The 21,160-nt window shown below is 54.6% G+C and overlaps 1 protein-coding gene across 1 annotated transcript; it reads left to right on the top strand.

The window, feature by feature from the left end:
- Positions 1-14,149: 14,149 nt before the first annotated feature.
- On the top strand, positions 14,150-20,362 carry SERPINE1 (serpin family E member 1). Its single transcript, XM_019421580.2, has 9 exons — positions 14,150-14,295; positions 15,090-15,361; positions 15,968-16,201; positions 16,694-16,888; positions 17,666-17,864; positions 18,869-18,969; positions 19,088-19,174; positions 19,747-19,830; positions 20,143-20,362. Exons 2-9 carry the CDS (start codon positions 15,091-15,093, stop codon positions 20,178-20,180), a joined length of 1,209 nt encoding a protein of 402 aa, XP_019277125.1. The 5' UTR covers positions 14,150-14,295; position 15,090; the 3' UTR covers positions 20,181-20,362.
- The last annotated feature ends 798 nt before the right edge of the window (positions 20,363-21,160 follow it).

Raw genomic sequence — 21,160 nt, 5'->3', positions numbered from 1 at the left:
CTGGCAAGGACAGCTTTGCAGGCCCCTCACCTCCTACCTCACTCTCCTGGCCCCTTCCCTGCATCCCCTTAAGCTTCTGTGGTTCTCCTGCCAGGAAGAGTCTGGAAGTTGAAGAGATGCTGTGCTTCAGGGCAGAGATATCTTTTGGGGGTGGGATGGGGTCATGTGGGAAATTAGTAGGAAGAGTGATAAAGAAAAATATCACCGGAAGGCATGAAGCGGGTGTGGCTTCCCCAGAAGGCCTCCTGCAGGGCACCTCCCCAGGGAATGATGGAGAGCTGGCCTCGGGCAGGCCGCAGCTGGCATTGGCCTCTGCCCAGCCCCTTGCTCCTAGTGATCTCTGGGGAAAAGAACGGAGACCCAGGAACAGCAGGAGCAGCGAGAAGCCTACAGACACCTGAGGGCACCCATGTCCATGCTCAGGGAGACACAGCACCTCCACCTCCCTCCAAGGGCTCAGGAGGGCAGTGAGAGAGCGAGGGTAAGGAGGCTGGGATGTCTAAGCAACATCTGGAAACGGGCCATCACGGGAGTCAGAAGCTAGACTGGGGGTTGTCAGGGAGAAACTGAGTCCAGATGTTGGGGAAGCAGTACCACGCCTCACACCTGGGATCCTGCCTGTGGCTGCAGCCAAGCATCCTCGCTGGTGTTGATATGAGAGAGGGGGTGTATCTCTGTGGTCTTATAAACACATGGCGGTAGGCATGCCATTAGGATGTTTCTAGGCAGGCATGCGCCCCATCAAAGAAGCAAGACTGGAATTTCCCTGAGGCTATCATTTCCTACCATTTAATCCTCAGTCGAGGACCACAGGGCCTCCCAAGGGCAGGTGCTGGGGGAGTGGGCAAGGTGCAGAGCTCTCCAGGAATGCCCCCATGCCCCGTCCACCTCTCCACCCACAAGCCCCTCTCCTAACACAGAAGGTGATATGCTCTCCCTCTGGGGTCTTTCCCTCCAAGAAAGGGATTCAGGGTGAGGACAGCCTCATTTTATCCCAGCTCTGTCACTCACTAACAGGGGACACCCGCATGGGTTTCTTAACCTCTCTGGACCTTGGTTCCTTGCCTGTGTAATGGAGGCAGTGAGCTATCCCATGGGGCTCCCAAATGAATAAATGAGATAAAGAATATGAACACACTCAGCCAGCGTCTGGCACATAGGGGATGTCTAGTCAGAGTTCATGGTTCCTTCCTGCCTTCACCTCTTGGGACCACGTGCCTTCTCCCCACACCTTCTGGGCACAAAACACCCGGGCTGAGCTCTTTTCCTTCCACCCCCATGCACCACCACTCAATCAGCCCACCATACAGAAAGCATTTACTGGGCCCTGCCTCTAAGTTACCAACGCAAACAGCAAGAACAAAGATGTGGAGGGAAGACGTGGCCAGCTGGGGTAAGTAGCTGGTCACCCAAATGAAGTGACTTCTCTGTGGAGTTTCATCACATCACAGCCCAGCACTTGATTCTCCAACTAACACGTGCATACCATGGACAAACCGATCTCGGGGCGTACTGACGTCAAGCGTGCGTACAAGACGCACAAAGGGTAGCGTTAGGAACCAAATGCCAGCTCGTTAGTTTACCGACACAGCCACTATCCCCAGGCACCTGGGCACCTCTCTCCTGGAGGCTTCAGAATGGAACTGCTGAGGATGGAATTAGAACGAGGCCAGGCCATTTGGATGATTTTAATGGCTGGATGATAACCTGAGGTGTCCACACCACCTCAGGATAAGCCAGTCCCAGGGCCCGGCCCCCTGAGGTTTTAGGCTGTCCTGCACAGCCTAGAGACCCGGCCCCAAGCTGGATCTCCTTGGATCCCCCATTTATAATGAGAAGGAACTCTCTCCTCTGTTGGCATTTTCCCTCAGGCAGAAGACAATGCAGTTAGGTCCCTAAAATCAATTGCAATCTTATCTGCTCTTCTGAGGTTTCACCCAGGTCTCCTTAATTGGATTTGGGATATTTACAGACAGACAGTCTCCTAGGTAATTTCTACAGAGGGCTAATATCCTCTCCTAAACCGGGTTTCTTCCTAATTGGATTCTCCAAAGGCAATGTTAACTTCAAGGTACTTGGCTGTCAGGCCCAAGTCCTGCCCACGTGGGGCAGTATTAAGGGGCAGAGGAGGAAAGCACAGACCCAAACATTTCCTACCTCTAAATGGCACACGACCCAGTAGGGAGAACAAAATGAACATATGTGGTACAGATGAAGAACCCTCCAATGCTGAATGGTGTGTCTGATCATAAGAGTGTTCAAGTTCAAAGGAGAAACAGCTTAGGATGGCCTGCAGGATGCTGGAATGGCTTTGGGGAAAAGGTAGGATCCAAGCCCCCTTGGGAGGCTCCGTGAAGAGCTGATTTGCATATGAACAGCAGGGGGTGTGTGGAACATTCTAGAGGCCAGAGATGGGTGGGAAAACCAGAAATCAGGCAGCGTAGATGGAGGGGATAGATATGGCAGATGGACATCCTGTCCCCGCCGTTATGACTGCCTTCCCACTTTCCCTCTTTCACCCACACTGTTCTTGCTCATCTTCCCCACACACGAACTGGGTTTGTTGAGAAGCCCGGGAGGCGTCAGGAGGCCCGGCAATTAACACAGACCTGGCACATATACCAGGACCCCCACACACATAAACACACACTCCTGTCCAGCTGCTGAGTTAATGGTCCACTGGCAGGAAAGCCCTGTCAGAGCAGAAGGGCGGGGAACCTCGGCCCCAGACCAGGAGTGACAGACCCGCGCCTTCCACCTGCTGCGCTGACGATGTGCCTGATTCAGCCCGGAAACCAGGCCCGTGTGCCAGACACAACAAGACGTCCTTCCCCTTACCTACAGTCCCTTGGGGTTCGCAGAAATGATAACAGGGAGTTCCCGAGTCAGGGGCTTTCCGTCTGGGCTCAGCTCCCACCTTAGCCCCATTTCCCCGGGTAAGCCGCTGCCACAGGCAGACAAGAACAAAACAGAGGGGGACCCGCCATTTCCTGAAAGGATAAGCACTTGAGGACACAGGTCCCCTGAGCCCATCCTGGGGGTTTAGGTCTACTTGATACACTCAGAGCAGAACGGGGTCTGTTGGCGCTCGTCTAAAACAGGAGCCCAGGGGGCGCCTGGGTGGCTCAGTTGGTTTAGCGTCCCACTTCAGCTCAGGTCATGATCTCACGGTTCGTGAGTTTGAGGCCCGCATCGGGCTCTGCGCTGAAAGCGGAGAGCCCACTTCGGATCTTCTGTCTCTCTTTCCTTCAAAAATAAATAAACATTTAAAAAAATAAATAAATTCTCCGCATGGGGCGCCTGAGTGGCTTAGTCAGTTGAGTATCCCACTTCGTGATCTCTCAGTCCCACATTGGGCTCTGTGCTGTCAGTGTAGAGCCTGCTTGGGATTCTGTCTCCCCGTCTAGAGAGGGACTGGCTCCCCGCTTGCACTTGCTATTGTGCGCGTGCTCTCTCTCTCTCTCTCTCTCTCAAAAATAAAGAAAATATTTTTTAAAAATTAAAACAGGAGCTCAGAATAAGAAGGTCCCCCCCCCCCAGCTTTCCTGGACCCTAAAGCTCTCCTGTTGGCCCCGCTGTCATTCCACTGGAAGGGTCTAGACCTTGGAAAAGAGAAGACTGCCCTTCTGCTTCCTCAGACCGCCATATCCTTTGACAGAGCTGGCCGGTGCAGGGCTGAGGGCTCAGGAGGAAGGAGGGAGGGGTGTCCACCCGCATGGCCCCGAGCTCCTGACGACCGTGGCAAGACCGACAGAGGCCGTCTGGCCAGCCCTATAGGGAGGTGAGCTGGCAGGCTGGGGCTGCACCCTGGGAAAGAGGGAGTGTGCCTGAGGGAGCCAGCTGTCGGTCTGGGCCGTGAATAACGGGGGCCTCATCACCACCCCAGAGCTGCAGGGGCAGGAGCACCCAGCACGGGGACTGACTAAGAGAGCAGGTCTGGGCGAGTGGGTGACGAGCAAGGAGCAGAGTGCCGGGCTCCTACACACAGGGCAAATCCCTTGGCTGCTCTTTGGGCTCCTTCCTTCTCGGGCCCTTCTCCCCACATGATTCTGCTTCTCCAGCCTGACATGTCCGCATCCTCTCCACCAAGCCTCTCGGCCTTATCCCAAAGGTCGGGTCCCTGCACTCTTCCTGCCTGCCCCCAGGCCTCAGACATCCCTTGGCTGGATGCCTGATCTCCCGTGTTACTCAAGAGGCATTTGGCACACCCCTCCTTGGAACTCCTTGTCTTTACAGCTGTCTGTCTTTCTACCGGAACAGGGCCCTAAGGCCCTCCAGGGCCAGACCCTCATCCTCGGCCCCAGCACCTTTACACGCCCCGCCCCGCGGACAGAAAAAGCAATAAAAGCAGTTCTCTGCAAATGCTTGCAGATCATTCTTTCAGGTCTAGCTCACAGGCCCGCTCCCACAGGGGCCTCCCGAGCATTTCACGGGTACCTCTCCTGAGGCATTCGAGGCCGGTTCTGGCTTCTCTGGCTCTGAAGGTGAGGACAGTGCCTCCGTGCCCTGACCAGCTTCTCATGTCCTCTCTGCCTTCTCCACCCATCTCAAAGTCGAGCCTGCAGTCCAAGGTCCACAGATAACCAGCCCACAAACGTGAACAGGGCACAGAAACTGCTAACCGAGCCTATGGGTCAAAGGGCAGTGTGCTCCGTCACCAGGCAACCCGGGCTCAGGGCCTCCGGTAGATTCTTTCTGGGGCGATGAGATCCCTGTCTCCAAAAGCCACCTGGGGGGTGGGGGTGGGGGAAAGCACACGGGTCTGAAATTCCCCACCCCTGGCCGCGGTGGTCTAAGGCTGCAATCTCAATCCCAAAGGGGAGCCAGCAAAGGCCAAACCAAACCAGCATCCTGGGATTCTGATTCGAGACTCGAATCATCAGCGATGGGCCCGGCTCTCACGGCTTTTTGAAAGCTCCTGGGTAAACCTAATGTGAAGCTGGGGACGAGAGCCACTGGATGAAGCACAGAATGTCACAACTCCCAAGCGAGCGTGGCCTTCGAGGGTATGAAACGGTCAATCAACACGGCTTGAGCCAGAATCAGTTCCTTGCTCAGAGGACAGGAAGGTTCTGAAGGAAGGAGTCAGGGATGGGAAGGGGAGCCGTGGGATATAGTGAGGGCGGAGCCGGGCCCTATCCTGGGTCAGGGGGTTAGGGGCACAGGCCTGCAGGGGACACCACGGGGACAGCTGTGGCGCCGAAAAACAGAACGGAGGCAGGGCGTGCTGGAGCCAGCTCCTCTCATTAGCTGAGGGGCCTGGAGCAAGAGATCCAACCCATCTCTGTGGCGGTTTCCTCATCTGTAGAATGGGACAGCGTCATCCCCAATCTCTGAGCCAGATGAGAACGAACGCAGGTAATGAGAGGACAGCAGGGCCTGGCAGACAGCAACTTCTCTGCACACTTTAGCCACTGGGACCGCGGCAGTTCGGGGAAAGGGGACTCTTCCCTGCAACTCTGAAGAAAAGGCATGCAGACCCAGCACTTTAGGAATGAAGAGATGTGCAGATCGGCAGCTGCCTAAATAGGGGCACCTGCGGGGCTTGGTTGGTTGAGCGGATGACTTGGGCTCAGGCCGTGACCTCATGGTTTCTGGGTTCTAACCCTGCAGCGGGCTCACTGCTCTCAGTGCAGAGCCTGCTTCGGATCCTCTGTCTCCATCTCTCGCTCTGTCCCTCCCTGACTCGCGCTCTCTTTCCCCCTATCAAGAATAAATAAATAAAACATTTAAAAAAGAAAAGAAACTGCCTAAAGAAATAGACAGGGGCAACCACAAATCCAGACAGCCTGGCACGAGTTTTTGAAGTCTCAGCATCCCCGGCCTTCCCAGTGTGGGAGGCTGGGATGCATCCTGGGGGCACTGCAGCCCCGGTTGGGTGTTTCTTTCTGTCGCTTCCAATGTTTGCTTCTTCTGAGCTCCGAAAGAGGAAGGAACCTCTCACCTCTAGCCCTGCACACAGTGGGGAGCCCTAGGCTGGCCTCCACACTGGACTGGCCCGACCGCCTTCATCCCAAATGGAGTGCTCCGAGGCTCCAACCTCCGCAAATCCTATCCTAGAACCTAGACTTGCCTTTGACTTGGTTTCTGGCAGCCGACTGGCCATTTGGGGCCGGGGTGATCCCAGCCCCAGCATGACTGGCCTTCTTCGCCAGATGCTCCTTCAGTTCTGCCTTTGGCCTCCCTACGATCCTCCTGACCTTGGCAGGAGACCCTGTTTTTCCCTTGTAGGAGCTCATCTGCCTTAGAAGGCCAGAGAGGGTGCAGAGGACCATTTCTCCCAGTTGTCCCGAAGCAGGACCCAGGCCTCCAGCCTTCCATGCCAGCATTCATATCTGGAAGACAGTTCATGACAGGGCTTCCCTAGGCTGAGGGTTGTTTACCTGATTGGGGCCGGAAGGCCCCGTCCCTTTCCTTGCCCCCATGCTCCCCAGAGGGTGACTGTCTTCAGCGCATTGTTTTCTTTCCGGTGGAATTTCTGCTCTTGAGGACTCAGTGTTCTGTGTTACTCCCGCCGCCACCACCATCGCCAGACCTCACATCCTGGTTTCCTCCTGTCCAGACAGTGCTGGCCACTGGCCAGGACCTCGACCATTCATGGAGAGGACAGGGGCCGAAGACAGCAAAGTGGGAAGCAGGAAGTGGGAAGCTGACACTCCTCCTTGGTCAGGGCCTCAGGCCTCTTCCGTGGGGCCTGCAGAGCGTCCGTGGTGGGCGGTGTGTCCACTGTGGGTGGGCAAGCCCTACCCTGCCTGGTGGTGGGCAGTGTGAGCTCAGTGAGCAAGCCTGGGGCGGATACATGAGGAGGTTTCCCACAGATGGGGACAAACCTTACAAGCTGGAACTTCATGATCCCTGATCAGTTTCTCCTTAGATCTGGTGCAGGACCCGCTCTGGCTCTAAGGAAGCCAAGGAGCCCAGATAGGCCAAGACTGAGGCCAGTCTCCACTGTGGTCATGGGGCAGGGGGTGGATAGTGGACATGACAGGCAAGACTGCCCCACTTGTGCCAACCGCCCTGCCCATGGCACTTCCCATGCAGCTGCACAAGGTCGGGAGAAGGGGCAGGTGCGGGTGGGGGTGGCTCATGCTTCCCCTTTCCTGCCCTAGACCCCAGCCAGCATGGCAGCTCCAGGAAAGAGCCTAAGTCTGATTCCTGGGGTGTTAAATATCCCCCAGGTTAGCCTGCCCTGCCCCCCACCCCGGAGCCCTTCTCAGGCCTGAACTGCCTCACGTTGCCATCTGGGCTCCCTCCCCCAGCACCCCCACGCTGCCATGTGAATAAGTTATTTGCTCTGCCTGCATCAGCCTTTACTCACAGTCCTAATACTTCTTGACACATTTGTGGGGGCACAGCAAGGCCCCCCAGGCAAGGGACTCAAGAGAAGGGCATGTTATAATTCTGGGTCCCAGAACAGGATGGACAGCAGGCACCGCTGGCCTGGAGCACCTGCTTCAGATCCAAGTTCTTTTTTTTTTTTTTTTGTCTTTTTAAGTGTATTTATGTGGAGAAAGAGAGCGAGCACGGGGAGGGGCAGGAGAGAGGGAGAGAGAGAATCCCAAGCAGGATCTGCACAGGCAGTGCAGAGCCCAATGTGGGGCTCGATCCCCTGAACGGAAATCAAGAGTTCAACGCCCAACCAACTGAACCACCCAGGTGTCCCCAAGTTCTTAACATGGTGACAATACTTTTGTCCGGCATTCACAGGAAGCCTGGTCCTCTCCTGCCAGTGACATATGTGGGCCAGAACCCTTGGTGGCCTTCCTTGTCCTGGTGGAGGCCCTGTCCAGCCCCACCATTGAGCTTCTGGGATCCCTTACCCGAGGACCTGATTAGCTAGCCCCCTCTGGCACAGGAACCCAGTCTACCCTCAGGAAACCAAGGGGCCCTTGAGAGGAAGCACAGGGGGAAAAAAAAGAAAAGAAAAGAAGAAGAATGCAAGTTTTAAAGTCAACTGAGACAGGGGCACCTGGGTGGCCCAGTCGGTTGAGCATCCGACTTCGGCTCAGGTCATGATCTCACAGTTTGTGAGTTCGAGCCCCACATCGGGCTTGCTGCTGTCAACCTGTCAGCACAGAGTCTGCTTCAGATACTCTGTCCCCCTCCATCTGCCCCTCTCCCGCTTGTGCTCTCCCCCAAAAACTAAATTAAAAAAAATAATAATAAAGTCAACTGAAACCTACAGGTCACTTTCTCTGTAGAGATAGATGCACTCGGTCATTTCATCCGTGCTGTCCTTTGAAATCCTAACTACACTATCATGAAAATGGCAACATTTTCTCTCCAGAGAAAACAGGCTCAGGGGAACAAAGGAAGCTGCCCAGAGGTTCCCGCTGGTCCTCGGGCCACATCTGCCTCTTTCTATGCAAAGCATCTTGTTCCAAGCCATGGTGTCAGTCTTAGGGAGGCTCTGGGAAGGAAGAATGATAACCAGACCCGGGACTGCGTGGGCGCACTGATGACCCTCAGAGTCCTGTGTTGAGAGCAGACACGCCATACCCGCCCTCCCCGGCCCTTACAGCTTGGAATCCTGGGAAAAGTTATGGTATATAACCTGGCATATCTGGGCTCTGGCAAATCCAAGAAGCACACTAGCAGCCTGAATGCATTAGCGTTCATCAGGCCAGCTGCTCACCAAGTAGCCCAGGCTGACTCAGATGGAAAGACACACAGTAGAGCCTGCTTCCATATGGCAAGGAAGTGAGGGAGAAGGAATGGTCAGTGACTCGAGGGGCCCCTGACTCTCCAGTGGCAAATTCCATCTGTACTGCATCATTCAGGCTGCTTCATCCCTGGGACCTCCGCCACCCACAGGTCCCCCACTGACCCGGGGTCACTGTCTTTCTGGGCATTTGCTCAGTAAAACAGCGGTGCCCAGGGCCAGGATCCAGACTAGAGCAAGGATATCTGTTTTGAGGAGATGGAAAAGCAGAGGCCTGCAACACAAAAGCCGACAAGAGAACAAGTCAGAGACGAGAAGCCTCAGCCAGAAGAGAAGTTGTTCCCTGGAGATGAAGATGCAGAGAGACGATGGGCACGTTTTCTTCCCTTCCCCCACACAGCTCTGCACCTCCTGGGCCCACCCCATCCCCATTTCTCTGCCAAGGCCACGCTGCCTCTCCCTCATAACCCAGCACCGTCCCTCTGCTTCTGGGAAGCCTTCCTTCCACCCTCAAGCCCAAGTCTCGCAACTTAACATGCAGGAAGTTTTAAGTTTTAATCTAATTGTCGCATGTTCGTTGATCTTCTGCTTCTGTCCCTGTGTCTGTTCTCTCGGGGAGAGAGAAGTGTATATGTCTCTAGGTCACACCATTGAGCATTCATTGTCAACAAATATTTGGCCATTTTGGGGAAGCCAAGATTCACGCAACAGCCAGGGTAAAAAAAGACAGGATGTGTTCCAGAGAAAGTTACAAAGGGAGATTCAGGAATTCAGAGAATGAGGAACAAGTTCTGGTAAAGATAAAAAAAGTGAATCAGAGTTGGACAATCCACATTCGTGAGTAAAGAGAAATGGAAGGTGGCCCTGGGGTGTCCCTGGGGCGCCCCACAGGCGCCTCGTTCTGGCTGACACCATCAGACTCTGTGGTCACAGCTACCCAAAAAATTGCACATCCCACCCTTCCCGGCCCGTTAAACTTCCCCTTGTGGCCACAGTGGGTCCCATTTACTCTCTCTGCTTCTTTCCCCCAAGAGAGAAGGCTCATTCTTGCCTAGGGGGTAGGGGGGGTCTTTAATGCTTACTGAACTCTGACATTATGAGAGAGCCTCCAAGGGGCACCCCAGGACATAAAAATAAACGAGGCGTGGCGACAGCACAGTGAGTTTAGTAAGTACACACAGGACCGTTGAGATTGGGAAAGTATGTGCAATGGGTAAAGAGTTATGGAGACTCAACAAGAGATAGTGGACGTGGGTGGCAGAGAGTGGGTCCAGTGGGCCAGGACCAAGAAAACAGGTCAAACTCAGTTTGGTTTTTACCTTTTTCTAAAACAAGCCCCCCTCCTTCCTGGTATGCTCGAGGGATTGGGACACAAGTGTCAGATGTCAGTGAAGTCCACATGCAAACAGAGCCCACAAAGGAAGATCTCCCTAAGATCAAAATCTGCCCATCAGCCAGTGGAGCACACCAGGCAGGGGGTAGAAATGAGAAGATCCGGCCTGAAGTGGACAAGAGGGGCTGGTAGCCATTCTCTCCTGTCACCGGCCACCCGGGGCCCCAGGCATTTGATGTCAACACTCAGTACAGGCCAAGGGAAGTGAAAAGAACACCCACATCAAGGAACTCACATTGTATTGAAATTAACAGCTCAAGCCATCTGGGTTCCTGTTCTGGCTCCTTCCCGACCAAGAGTGGCCACCACTTAGTGAGAGCCTAGAACATGTCAGACACTTGGGGACAATATTTCATGTAACCCCAACAACCTTGAGGGATGGGGATCATTCTCAACCTACCTATAAATTGTCATCTGCACCTAGCTGCAAAACGGAAAACCAAAGCACCCGAAAGTTAAGTTTTACCTAAAGACACATGACCAGCAAGGTCAGATCTGGGACCAGGCGGGTCCATCCACTGCAGTGACCACTGTTCCCCCTCACCAGATGGCACCGTGTGGACTCAAACACATCATGCGGCCTCTGTGGACCTCAGGGCCCATGCCTGCAAATTCGAAGGGCTGCATTAAATGGTTCTTCAGACCCTCCTGCTCTGAAACGCAGGGATATAATTGCAGAAAAAAAGCAACCGTGGACAAGTGGGGCTGAGACTGGGGGAAGGAGATGGGTTGGGGGCTTTCCTCTGCCTTCCTCAAGCTGTCATGTTACAGGCATTTAAGGAGAGAAGGCTGTCGGTGGTTGGGGAAGGGAGATGGAGGTGGTTATGCAGGCAGAGGAAGGGGAGACACGCTGGGCATGGTACCAGTGTGAGGAGAGACCCTGGACGGGCCAAGGTGGCCCGTGTCTGTCTGGGTTCCAGGGTCAAGATCTTAAGCAAGGATAGGCAGGAAGGGACACAGGGCACTCACCCCAGCTCACTCCTACGAGAGGGGCAGAGCCAGCCCAGCCTAAACACAGGCTATTTTTGGTGTTGTGTTGTTTGGAGAGCAACCAGGCCAGAAATAGTGCTGTGAGTTAGTAGGACCCTGTTCTGCTCCCACCCCCAGCTCTCCCAGTGAAATCACCAAGAATCAGGAGGCCAGCTCCAACATTCCAGGGAGCCTGTGTAACTGATAGGGGACGGTGCTCTCCGCCCTGCAGGAAGACTTGGAGCAGAGCATTTGACTGTAAAAGGGCTTCTTCAAGAGGGGAAGCCAGGGAAGGGGGACTGAGTCAGAGAGAGCGGAAGAGAGAGAGGGAAAGTGGGAGAGACGTCCCCTGGCTGGCTGAGGCTAGTGGAGTAGACCAGTTGACCATGGGTTGAACAGAGAAGTCAAGAAAAGGAAGTCTAGGAGAGAGAAAGGGAAAGTGAAAAAGAAAGTAGGTAGTGGTGCTGGGAGAGCAAAAAGGAAGAGAAGGGAGTAGGCAAAGAGGGCAGCTGAAGGACAGGAGGTGGAGGATTGAAGGGAAGATAGGCCCACAGAGAACCAGGGCTGCCAGGGCCCATGGGCATGGGGTGGGGGGACAGTCACGGAAAGCGTGAGTCTGGTCTAGTCATGAACCACCTGCTAGCGGACAGATGGAAACATCTTTCCCAACTAGCTGGAACTGAAACTTCCCCAGAAATCCACAGTCTTGTAACTCATCCTCTTATCTCTGACTCTCTGGGAATCAGAGATCCAGCAATTTCAAAAGCAGGGACTTTTCTCTTTCTGCTGTTTGTGATTGGGTGAGCAAGGTGATTGGATCCAGGCTTTGTTTGGGGTTCGGGGGAAGGAGGGAAAGTGATGTGGCCCCTTGAATCAGGCTGGATTCTGAGAAGGGTGTCGCAGGGAAGTCTGTCTGGGGGGTGGCGGGGCGATCCAGCTACACTGTGATGTGTGGAAGGTCTCCAGAGGGCAGACAGGGTGGAAGCAAGGCCTTAACACACAGAGGAGCAACAGGCACCACGGTCACGGTCACGTCTGGGCTTAGATCATCCAGCGGCCCTAGCTCATGAGAAAGTCAAAGGAAGAGTCAGAAACCCCAGCATGGGACCCAGTTACACCGGGCCTTGCCTCAGTTTCTAATCTACACCCACCAGATACCTACACGTTCCCCCCAGTTTTGGAAAAAACCCTGATTAAGTCAGCCCTTTGTGTTTTCAACATAAATCATGTCCCCTTTCTCCCCAACAGGACATAGAGCTGCTCCCTTCCATGCCTGGGAACAGAGCGTCTTTTCTGGAATGGCATCAGGATCAACCATCAGGTCCAGGACAATGGTTCTTGGATGGCCAACGAAAGAAGGGAAGGAGGGTCAGCTGAAGTGGCTGGAGAGGATGGGCAGTGGGGCACCTCAAGGGAGCCCCTTTCAGCCAGGTCTCGACCCACTGCCCTTCTAACTTGGGGCTTGGCACTCCCAACCTGGATGCCCATGTCCCCATCCCCCTTGAGCCCCAGAGGTAGAGGGCAGGGCACTGGGGGCATTTCTGGGGGGTAGGAGATGGGTTGGGGGCTTCACTTCTGTCTTCTCCACTTGAAAGAGATCAGAAGTAACCGCCTTCTCATGCTTAACCACTGTCTCAGAGAGTCCAAACGAGACCAAGAAAAGAAAAGGACATAAACAAGAAGCAGTTACACGGGAACAGTCCTGTACTTGAAAAGAGTGGGTGATCCTAACTTTCCGACCGAGGTTTCCCCTTTTTTCCCTGCCACCCCCTCCCCACCTGACTCCTAGGGGCAACAGAGAAAACACAGGCAGAGGCAGAGTAAAAAGTGGGAAAGCCGTCCAGCTGTGGTTGCCCTTGGTATCTGCTTACTGAAAAAATCCAAAACAAATATCCCGATGCTTCCACCCACTTAAACTTCCTGTGATTCTGCTATCCGCTGTCTCCATGGATACTCTCACTTGAACCCCACCACCTACACAAAGCGAGACAGCGTGTGGAGCCCAGGGTCAAGTGCATCATCTCCCCACCCAGCCACCCCTCTGTCCACAACATCCTGGGCACGTGACCTGACCCTGCCAAGCCCCCAGGTGCAGTCCCACGCACCAGTCTCTGGCCGATTCCCACCCTCTGCAGAATTGTTTGGTTAGTCTTCCATCCCCAAGCCCGGTGTCCTGGAAGCACACCCCACAAACCCGCCACGAACTGACTCTCCATGGCCGCCCCAGCACCACCCCCCAGGTGTCTGTGTCTCGAGAAAAGGATAAGGTATAATTCTCCCCAGGCACAGAAGGCAGCTTAAAGAAATGAAACTTACACATTGGGCTCCTACTGCCTTGCCAAGTCTTTACCCTGTCAACCCCTGGTTTCTTTCAGCCTCCATCACCATCACCCCATCCAGCACACCCAAACCCCCTCCAGACACGGCTGTTGGCACAAAAGAGAGCCTCGAGGGCATCTTAAGAGTCTGGACACGTGGGAGAGTCAGCTGTGTATCATCGACCAGCAGGCGGGCGCGCACCTGGCAGGGAAGAGGGAAAAACGGAAGGGAGTCCTCTGCGTGCTCATGTCCTAGACAGTCAAAACCCAGACAATCACATGGCACGCTCCGTGCCCTCTGGCCACTGGAATGAGGCCAAGAGGAGGGAGGGGTGTTCTCCCCAGGCTGGCCAGCACGTACAGACTGGACAGCACCGGCAGACAAAAGTTCACGGCTTCTTTGGTAACCATGCGGTGACCCGTTTCTCCAAAAGGAGGAAACGTAAACTGTTTTTCCCCAGCTGAGTATCGGGGAAGGTAATCCCAAACACGGGGTAGTTTGGGGCCGCCTGGCACTGCCAGGGGTCGAGCTGGAAGATCATCCAAAAAGAGGGAGACACAGGCAGAGGGTAGCAAGTCCAGGGAGGCCCTCGGGCCAAGGTGACCGGGGTTTGCTCAATTGTTCCTGACCCCTCTGACACACGTACACACAGAACAGCACGAGCACACGCCTCTGCAAGTTGGGCAGAGGGAGGTGCCGAGGGGGCCTGGCCAGCTGTTCAGAGGGACTTGCAGAGCGAGAAAGTGGGTGGGGCTGAACCATGAGTTCATCTATTTCCTGCCCACATCTGGTATAAAGGGAGGCGGCAGCCTCTGGAGGAACACAGCTGCGTCTGGCTGCGGGGCCAAGAGCACTGTCAGGAGAGCCACACGCCCTCTCCGGCTGCAGAATCACCACGATTCAGCAACAGCAGGACAGACCACCAATCACAAGGGGCCTTTGAGAACTTCAGGTAAGAGAAAAAAAACTCCACCTCCTCCTGAGGTTAAAGCGAAGAACACCCCTCCTATAAAGTGTTCTCTGTCCACGATCCTCACTTTTCCTCTTTTTCCCCCCTGGAGAACTGCAGACCTGAGTTGACGGAAGGTGGCCGGGCCACACCGCCAACCCCACCACACAGAAACAGGGGCTTCAACTCTCCATCCCTCTCCATCAGGACGCCCAGCCCACTTCTGGAAAGGGGCTTTTCATGCTGGCTCGCTCGAAAAAATTCACGGTTGAGAAAGCTTTAGAAGAGAATTAAGAACATTATGCAAATCAAAGGCGTTATTACAATTTAGTCTTTTGGCCTCCTGAAGGGAAGGGAGATACGCTACAGGGTGCTGCCAGGGGTTCCCCAAAGTCCCACTGGTGGAAATGCACTTAAGGCTCCCTGGGGCTGATCATGATCTCACGGTTCGTGGGTTCTGGCCCCACGTCGGGCTCTGTGCTGACAGCTCAGAGCCTGGAGCCTGCTTCGGATTCTGTGTCTCCCTCTCTCTCTCTGCCCCTCCCCAGCACGGGCTCCATGTCTCTCTTTCTCAAAAATAAATAAACTTTAAAAAAAATTAAAAAAAAAAAAAAAGACTGCCTGGGGCTGAGACGAGGGGAAAGGCTCAGAATCGGAGCCGATCAGGGTTTCTTAAGGACTCCTGCCCTTGTGTTTAGGTATCACCTGCCAGCGGTGAACCCGGGGAGCCCGGCCCGTGGTTGGGGTGCCGCTTTCCAGAACTCTCCTCTCACCAGATCCTTTTCCGCTTGCTCTAGGATGCGGATGTCTCCAGTCTTTGCTTGCCTAGCCCTGGGCCTGGCCCTCGTCTTTGGTGAAGGGTCGGCCTCCTACCACCGCCAGACTCAGGCGGCCCGACTGACCACAGACTTTGGAGTGAAGGTGTTTCAGCAGGTGGCATGGGCCTCCAAGGACCGCAACATGGTTTTCTCACCTTACGGGGTGGCTTCGGTCCTGGCCATGTTGCAGCTGACGACAGGAGGAGAGACTCGGCAGCAGATCGAAGCAGCCATGCAGTTCCAGATTGATGGTGAGAGACAGGGCAGAGCAGGGGGCGGGCACTCACACTGTCTTCACGGGACAGGGGTGTAAGCAACCAGAAGCAGAGGCAGGCCGATGCCAGCTGAGCCGAGCCGGCTCCTATGCGGCCATGTCACAGGGCATCTTTACCGGGCTCTGGGTCCGTCACAAGGGGCACAGGCCAGGGGATGTGGTGTAAAACAGGTGTGCCTCACCGCTTACTACCTTAACACCTCTGGACCTCGGCTTCCACATCTGCAAAATGGGGACGATAAAACTATCTACCACATAGAGCTGCTGTGAGGCTTAAATATGATTATACGTGTGAATGCTTAGCACAGTTAGTCTTACGATAAGAAAAAACTTAGGGTTCGTTAAAAGCAGAGAAAAGTATTCTAACCCAAAAAGGGGTTAGGGCCTGAGATTTTTGAGGAGAAGAGAGAGATGCCGAAGAGATTAAGGTTTGGAAGGGAATCTCCCTCCAGAGACCCCGGGGGGAACAGAAGAGCCCCATCCACACGCGCAAGGTTGGGCCTCTCCTGGGGGAAGTTGGCCCGGCTGGGGGCCCTTGGCTCAACGTAAGCTAATGTGTCCTCTCGGCCCTGCCTCGGCACAGAGAAGGGCATGGCCCCTGCCCTCCGCCAGCTGTACAAGGAGCTCATGGGGCCGTGGAACAAGGATGAGATCAGCACGGCCGATGCCATCTTCGTCCAGCGGGATCTGAAGCTGGTCGAAGGCTTCATGCCTCACTTCTTCAGGCTCTTCCGGACCACGGTCAAGCAAGTGGACTTCTCAGAGGTGGATAGAGCCAGGTTCATCGTCAACGACTGGGTGAAGACACACACGAAAGGTGAGCGGGCAGGGAGAGGAGGCCAGTCCCAAGGGCCTGCAGAGGAAGGGGATCTAGAAACAAGTCCCCAGAATCCCAACCTCTCCCCATCAGCATGCTGTTCTCTGTAGACAGGGCAGGTGCTGGAAGAATCAGAGCATCTTGGTTTTCAAAGTAGGCCCTCTCATGAACCAACCCTAAGGGCCTCCCTAAAGTGCTGTGAGATGTCATGACAACAGTAATAACCACAAGAAACACACACTGCTGCTTGGGGAGCAAAGTAAGGCAAGACAAGCGTCCGGGTCTGATCCTGGACAGGATCCCAGGGCCAGAGCATGCGATGAGCGGGAAGCTTTCCTGAGACTCTTGGGAAGATGAACAGGTTGAACACAGCTAGACTGGCTCACTTACACCCCCGTCTGCCTCCTGACCGGATCCCCTCAAAGGACTGAAGGGAACCATCTAAAAGGGTTAAAACATATTTAGCCTCCTGCCCACCTGGCTTTCCCGTAGGCATGATTGGCGACTTACTGGGCGAAGGGGCCGTGAACCAGCTGACGCGCCTGATGCTGGTGAACGCCCTCTACTTCAATGGCCAGTGGAAGACGCCCTTCCCAGAGTCAGGCACCCACCACCGCCTCTTCCACAAATCTGATGGCAGCACCGTTTCTGTGCCCATGATGGCTCAGACCAATAAGTTCAACTACAGTGAGTACAAAACCCTTTCCCCAAGTCCCACAGCTACCGCATCTCTTCCCCGGGGTGCTCCCCTCTCAGGGAGGAGAACCCCTCGAATATAGCCCATCTTTGACAAAGAATCCCCAGGTAGGAGCTACTGGGATAACTGGAGCAGCAGAAAGTAGCTTTATATCACGCAAGATGAAAGTGCAGGGCGCCTGGGTGGCTCAGTCAGTTAAGTGTCCAACTTTGGCTCAGGTCATGATCTCCCAGTTGGCGAGTTCGAGCTCTGCATCAGGCTCTTTGCTGTCAGCTCGGAGCCTGGAGTCTGCTTCGGATTCTGTCTCCTCTCTCTCCCCCTCCCCCGCTTGCGCTCTGTCTCTGTCTCTCAAAATTAAATAAAAATATATATATAAAAAAAAAGAAGTCCAGAAAGTCCCTCCAGCCCAAATATGACCACATGACCCACGTGTTTCTAGGTGATCACCAGGGGCTCACAGATCCTGCTGGGGGAAGGCCTATGTGGAAGTTGAGATGAAGGAGGTGCTGAGATAAATCAGTGGCTGGGTGTGGGGGAGAGGGGGGTAAAGGCAAAGAAGGCCAAAAGGAGACAGTATCAGAAGATGCTGCATTGGCAGAAGAGGAGGGAAATGGGGATAAAAAACACCGACTGGGGAGCCTCAAAAGCCAGGGTGGAGAGGTGGCTTCCAGAAAGAATGGATGAGACAGAACTAGTTGAAAAGCCGGTGCCGGGTCAGAAGCGAGAGCTGAAGCCATTTTCAGTGTGCCATCTTGGTGCCTTCACAGCTGAGTTTTCCACCCCCGACGGCCATTACTATGACATCCTGGAATTGCCCTACCACGGGGACACTCTCAGCATGTTCATTGCTGCTCCCTATGAAAAAGAGGTGCCTCTCTCTGCCCTCACCAACATCCTGGATGCCCAGCTCATCAGCCAGTGGAAAGGGAATATGACCAGACAGCTCCGCCTCCTGGTTCTGCCCAAGTAAGTCACCCCTTGCTCGCACCACACTTGCCAATGCTCTAATCCTCTCTATCTACCCCTCCCCTCTCCCAAGGCTCCCTGAAGGGACCACCCCCATGTTTCCCAAGTATGACATTTGCAGGGTAGGGACATGTGTGGGAAGCTGATGGGAAACACTCTGGCCTGGGTTTGATTAAGATTCCTCTCCTCATCTCTGCTCCTGTTTCTGCTGGAGGGCAGAGGGCAGCGGGGAATTTTCCTAGACCTTGCCCCCACACTCCCCACCCTCAGAATATCCAGCAAAAGCCAACCAAAAGAAGAGCCAGAGAAATGAGGGGGGAGGGGAGGGGGATGGATCAGCCTTTGAGATGACCCTCTCCCACCCCCATCTGCTCAAATCAACATCCAAACAAGAGACAAAAGGAGACAAAGCAGCCAGAACTACAGCTTCTAGCTGGCTTCCAACAAAGCAGATTAAAAAAATCCTTCTGCAGGAGTACAGAGGGTGGAGAAGGCCGAGGCTGGGTAATTCCAGAATTGCAAGGAAGCCTCCCACCACACCTACCCCAAATTTCCAGCTGTTATAATGCCATGCTTGGGGAAAGAGGAAGATTCAGTTGTTTAGGGTGCCCTTGTGTTCTCTACCCCCACCCACCCCCACGTCTAGAAAACGAGAACCGAGGTGACTCGGGCCCTGATGGGAAGCAGAAGTGCCCCAAAACCTCTCTGCTGGAGTCCTCTTCAGAATTCGCTCCCAGAAACACAATCTACAGACCAGATTTTTGTTCAAATATCTTGCAGGAGGATGTGCCCTTTGCCACCGCCCCCCTCAAGATTCCAGGGTGTGAGGGTAGGGGTTGTTCATTTACATTACACCTGACGCACAGATGTGAAAAAACCAAGCCTCCCTCCTCCACTTTCACACCTATCCCCATCCCGTCAGCTGAGGGGGATATGTGGACGGGGCCTGGCAGAGGCAACAAGGGGCGGCCTGAGCTTGAGCTATTTCCCCCTCCTGTTTACAGGTTCTCCCTGGAAAGTGAAGTCAACCTCCGGAGACCCCTGGAGAACTTGGGGATGACTGACATGTTTAAGCCAAACCAGGCGGACTTCTCGAGTCTCTCAGGTAAGAGATTTTCCTCCCACCTCCTCCTTATGCTGGTGGACTGGGGGGCCCCTGAGAGGACAAAGGAGTGTATCTCTGAGAACCCCAGCTGATCTACACTCGGATCCGCTTGTTTCAGATGAAGAGGCACTGTACGTGTCACAGGCGCTGCAAAAAGTCAAGATCGAGGTGAATGAGAGCGGCACGGTGGCGTCCTCCTCCACAGGTGAGTCAGACTCAGGTGAGGCCTGGTGAGTGTCCCCCCAGGACTTCCAAGGAGGGGCCCACGTCTGGGAGGAACCCCACGGCCCTGCTTCACCAGCCTCTCCTCGAAGAGGGGCACCCCCCACACCAGGTGCTCAGGGCATCACCCTTATCCCCCCAGAGTTTCTTAGCCTGCTGTAGGCCCACTTTTCCTGGGATCCCGGTCCCCCACCCAATGGCTCCTGAGGCCCCCCCCCCCCCCCCCCCGTGAAGGTGAAAAGGCCCCTCAAAGGAAGCCTTGGCTTTGTGCTCATAGTGGCCAGTCGGCTTAAGGAACTTGCTTATCAACATTCTAAAAAGGGTTACACAAATAGCTGTTGGTGAGTAGCTGGTAAATCTCTCTGAAATGCCTGGAGGCAGCCAGTCCTCAGAGAACTTCCCTAAACTGTTAAAGTTTGTGATGGGAAGAACAACTAAGCCTCCGAGTCCCCCTCCAATGCTGCTATCAGAAGGCTGGTGTCAATGGATCACTTATGATCAATCCAGGCACCAGTGCCCAGTCCTTCTGTTCTAACATTGTTCCCTCTCTCTCAGCCATTATTGTATCAGCCCGAATGGCCCCCGAGGAGATCATCATGGACAGACCCTTCCTCTTCGTGGTTCGGCACAACCCCACAGGTGAGCCGGGGCGGGGAGGCTCCACTGCCCCCTGCCCCCGCGTCTCTTCGCCTCAGACACCAGTCCAGACAGGTGTAGACGCTCCCTCCTGCCCCAGTCCATAACTCTGCCCCTCCCCCTCCCTTCAGGGATGACGCTCTGTCACAAAGTGAGCACCGCACCAGGACCCCAGCCCTAGCTTAGTCACCCCAAAAGCTGGGACTCCAGACAGCTCACTTGCCTTCTCACATCTCAGCTCATCCATAAACATGGGGCTGGGCGAGCCATGCCATTTCTCCCTGTTCTCATCTCCTATGATTCTTCCATTCTCAGGAACAGTCCTCTTCATAGGCCAAGTGATGGAACCCTGACCACGAGGGTGAAGCAGTCCTCATCTGTGACAGAACTGGAGATGTAGCCAAGAAGAAAGAACTCCAAAGGAAGAAAACTTTTATTTTAATTAATTTTTCTGGAGAAAGAGAAGGCCTTTGCCTTCAAAAAAAAAAAAAAATGGTAAATCTTTCAAATCTGCCTCTTAGACCTCAGCCTCTCCCAGGAATGGAGAAGAGGACCTTTCAGGAAAACTCCCTCGTGGAGCCCCCCGGGGAGACCGCCAACGCTCAGCTGAGTCTCCAAAGCAGACTGTAAAACATGCACAGGCACACGCGCAGCTGCTTCTGCCCATCGCTCTGCCCATCCGGGTCTTCAGACCTGGACCCCACCGAGACCCTGGCAGGATGGCACCAGAAGGCTTTACGGGGGCTTTTGTGCGCTTGGTAGACACTATTTGCGTTCCAGTCACGTTGCTGTCACTCTTGCACTGTCTGCCACTGCTGAGGAGGCTGGCGGCGGGCCAAAGAAGGCCAGTGGAATAGACACCCTTTCATCTCGAGGCCTGTGCTCCCTGGCTCGGTGGTCCTGCACACGGACAGAGCACCTGCCCGCCTCCCTGCGGAGACCCACTCCGACCTGGCCGGCTCCCTCCCAGAAACAGTGTGCATGTATTATTTTGGAGTGTAGGTGACTTGTTTACTCATAGAAGCAGGTTTCTGCTTCCCACAAACTTTATTTTGCAGGAATGGGCGGGGGGGTTGGGGGAGAGTGGGATGTGTGCCTGGCTCTCGGCCCTCATCTGGTGGGGAGGGTGGGATGCCGGGGTGTGCCTAGTATTTATCACAGCCTTGTCCACATGTGCTTGTTAAAGAAAAAGAGGACTCTCAAGAGAAACGTATAATCTGAACTAGCTAGTAGTGTTCCTCGGTGGTCTTGGTCATTGCATCTCAGGAGTCTGGCCACTTGACCGGCCACCCTGCTGGGTGGCCAGGATGGTGGGGCCCACACTGCCACCTTG

This window comes from Panthera pardus, unplaced genomic scaffold (assembly GCF_024362965.1).
Source record: "Panthera pardus isolate Hobbes unplaced genomic scaffold, ASM2436296v1 HiC_scaffold_4, whole genome shotgun sequence".
NCBI classification, from domain to species: Eukaryota; Metazoa; Chordata; class Mammalia; order Carnivora; family Felidae; genus Panthera; species Panthera pardus.
The sequence above is the reverse complement of the archived record's forward strand: the minus strand, read 5'-3'. Positions and strand labels throughout refer to the sequence as shown.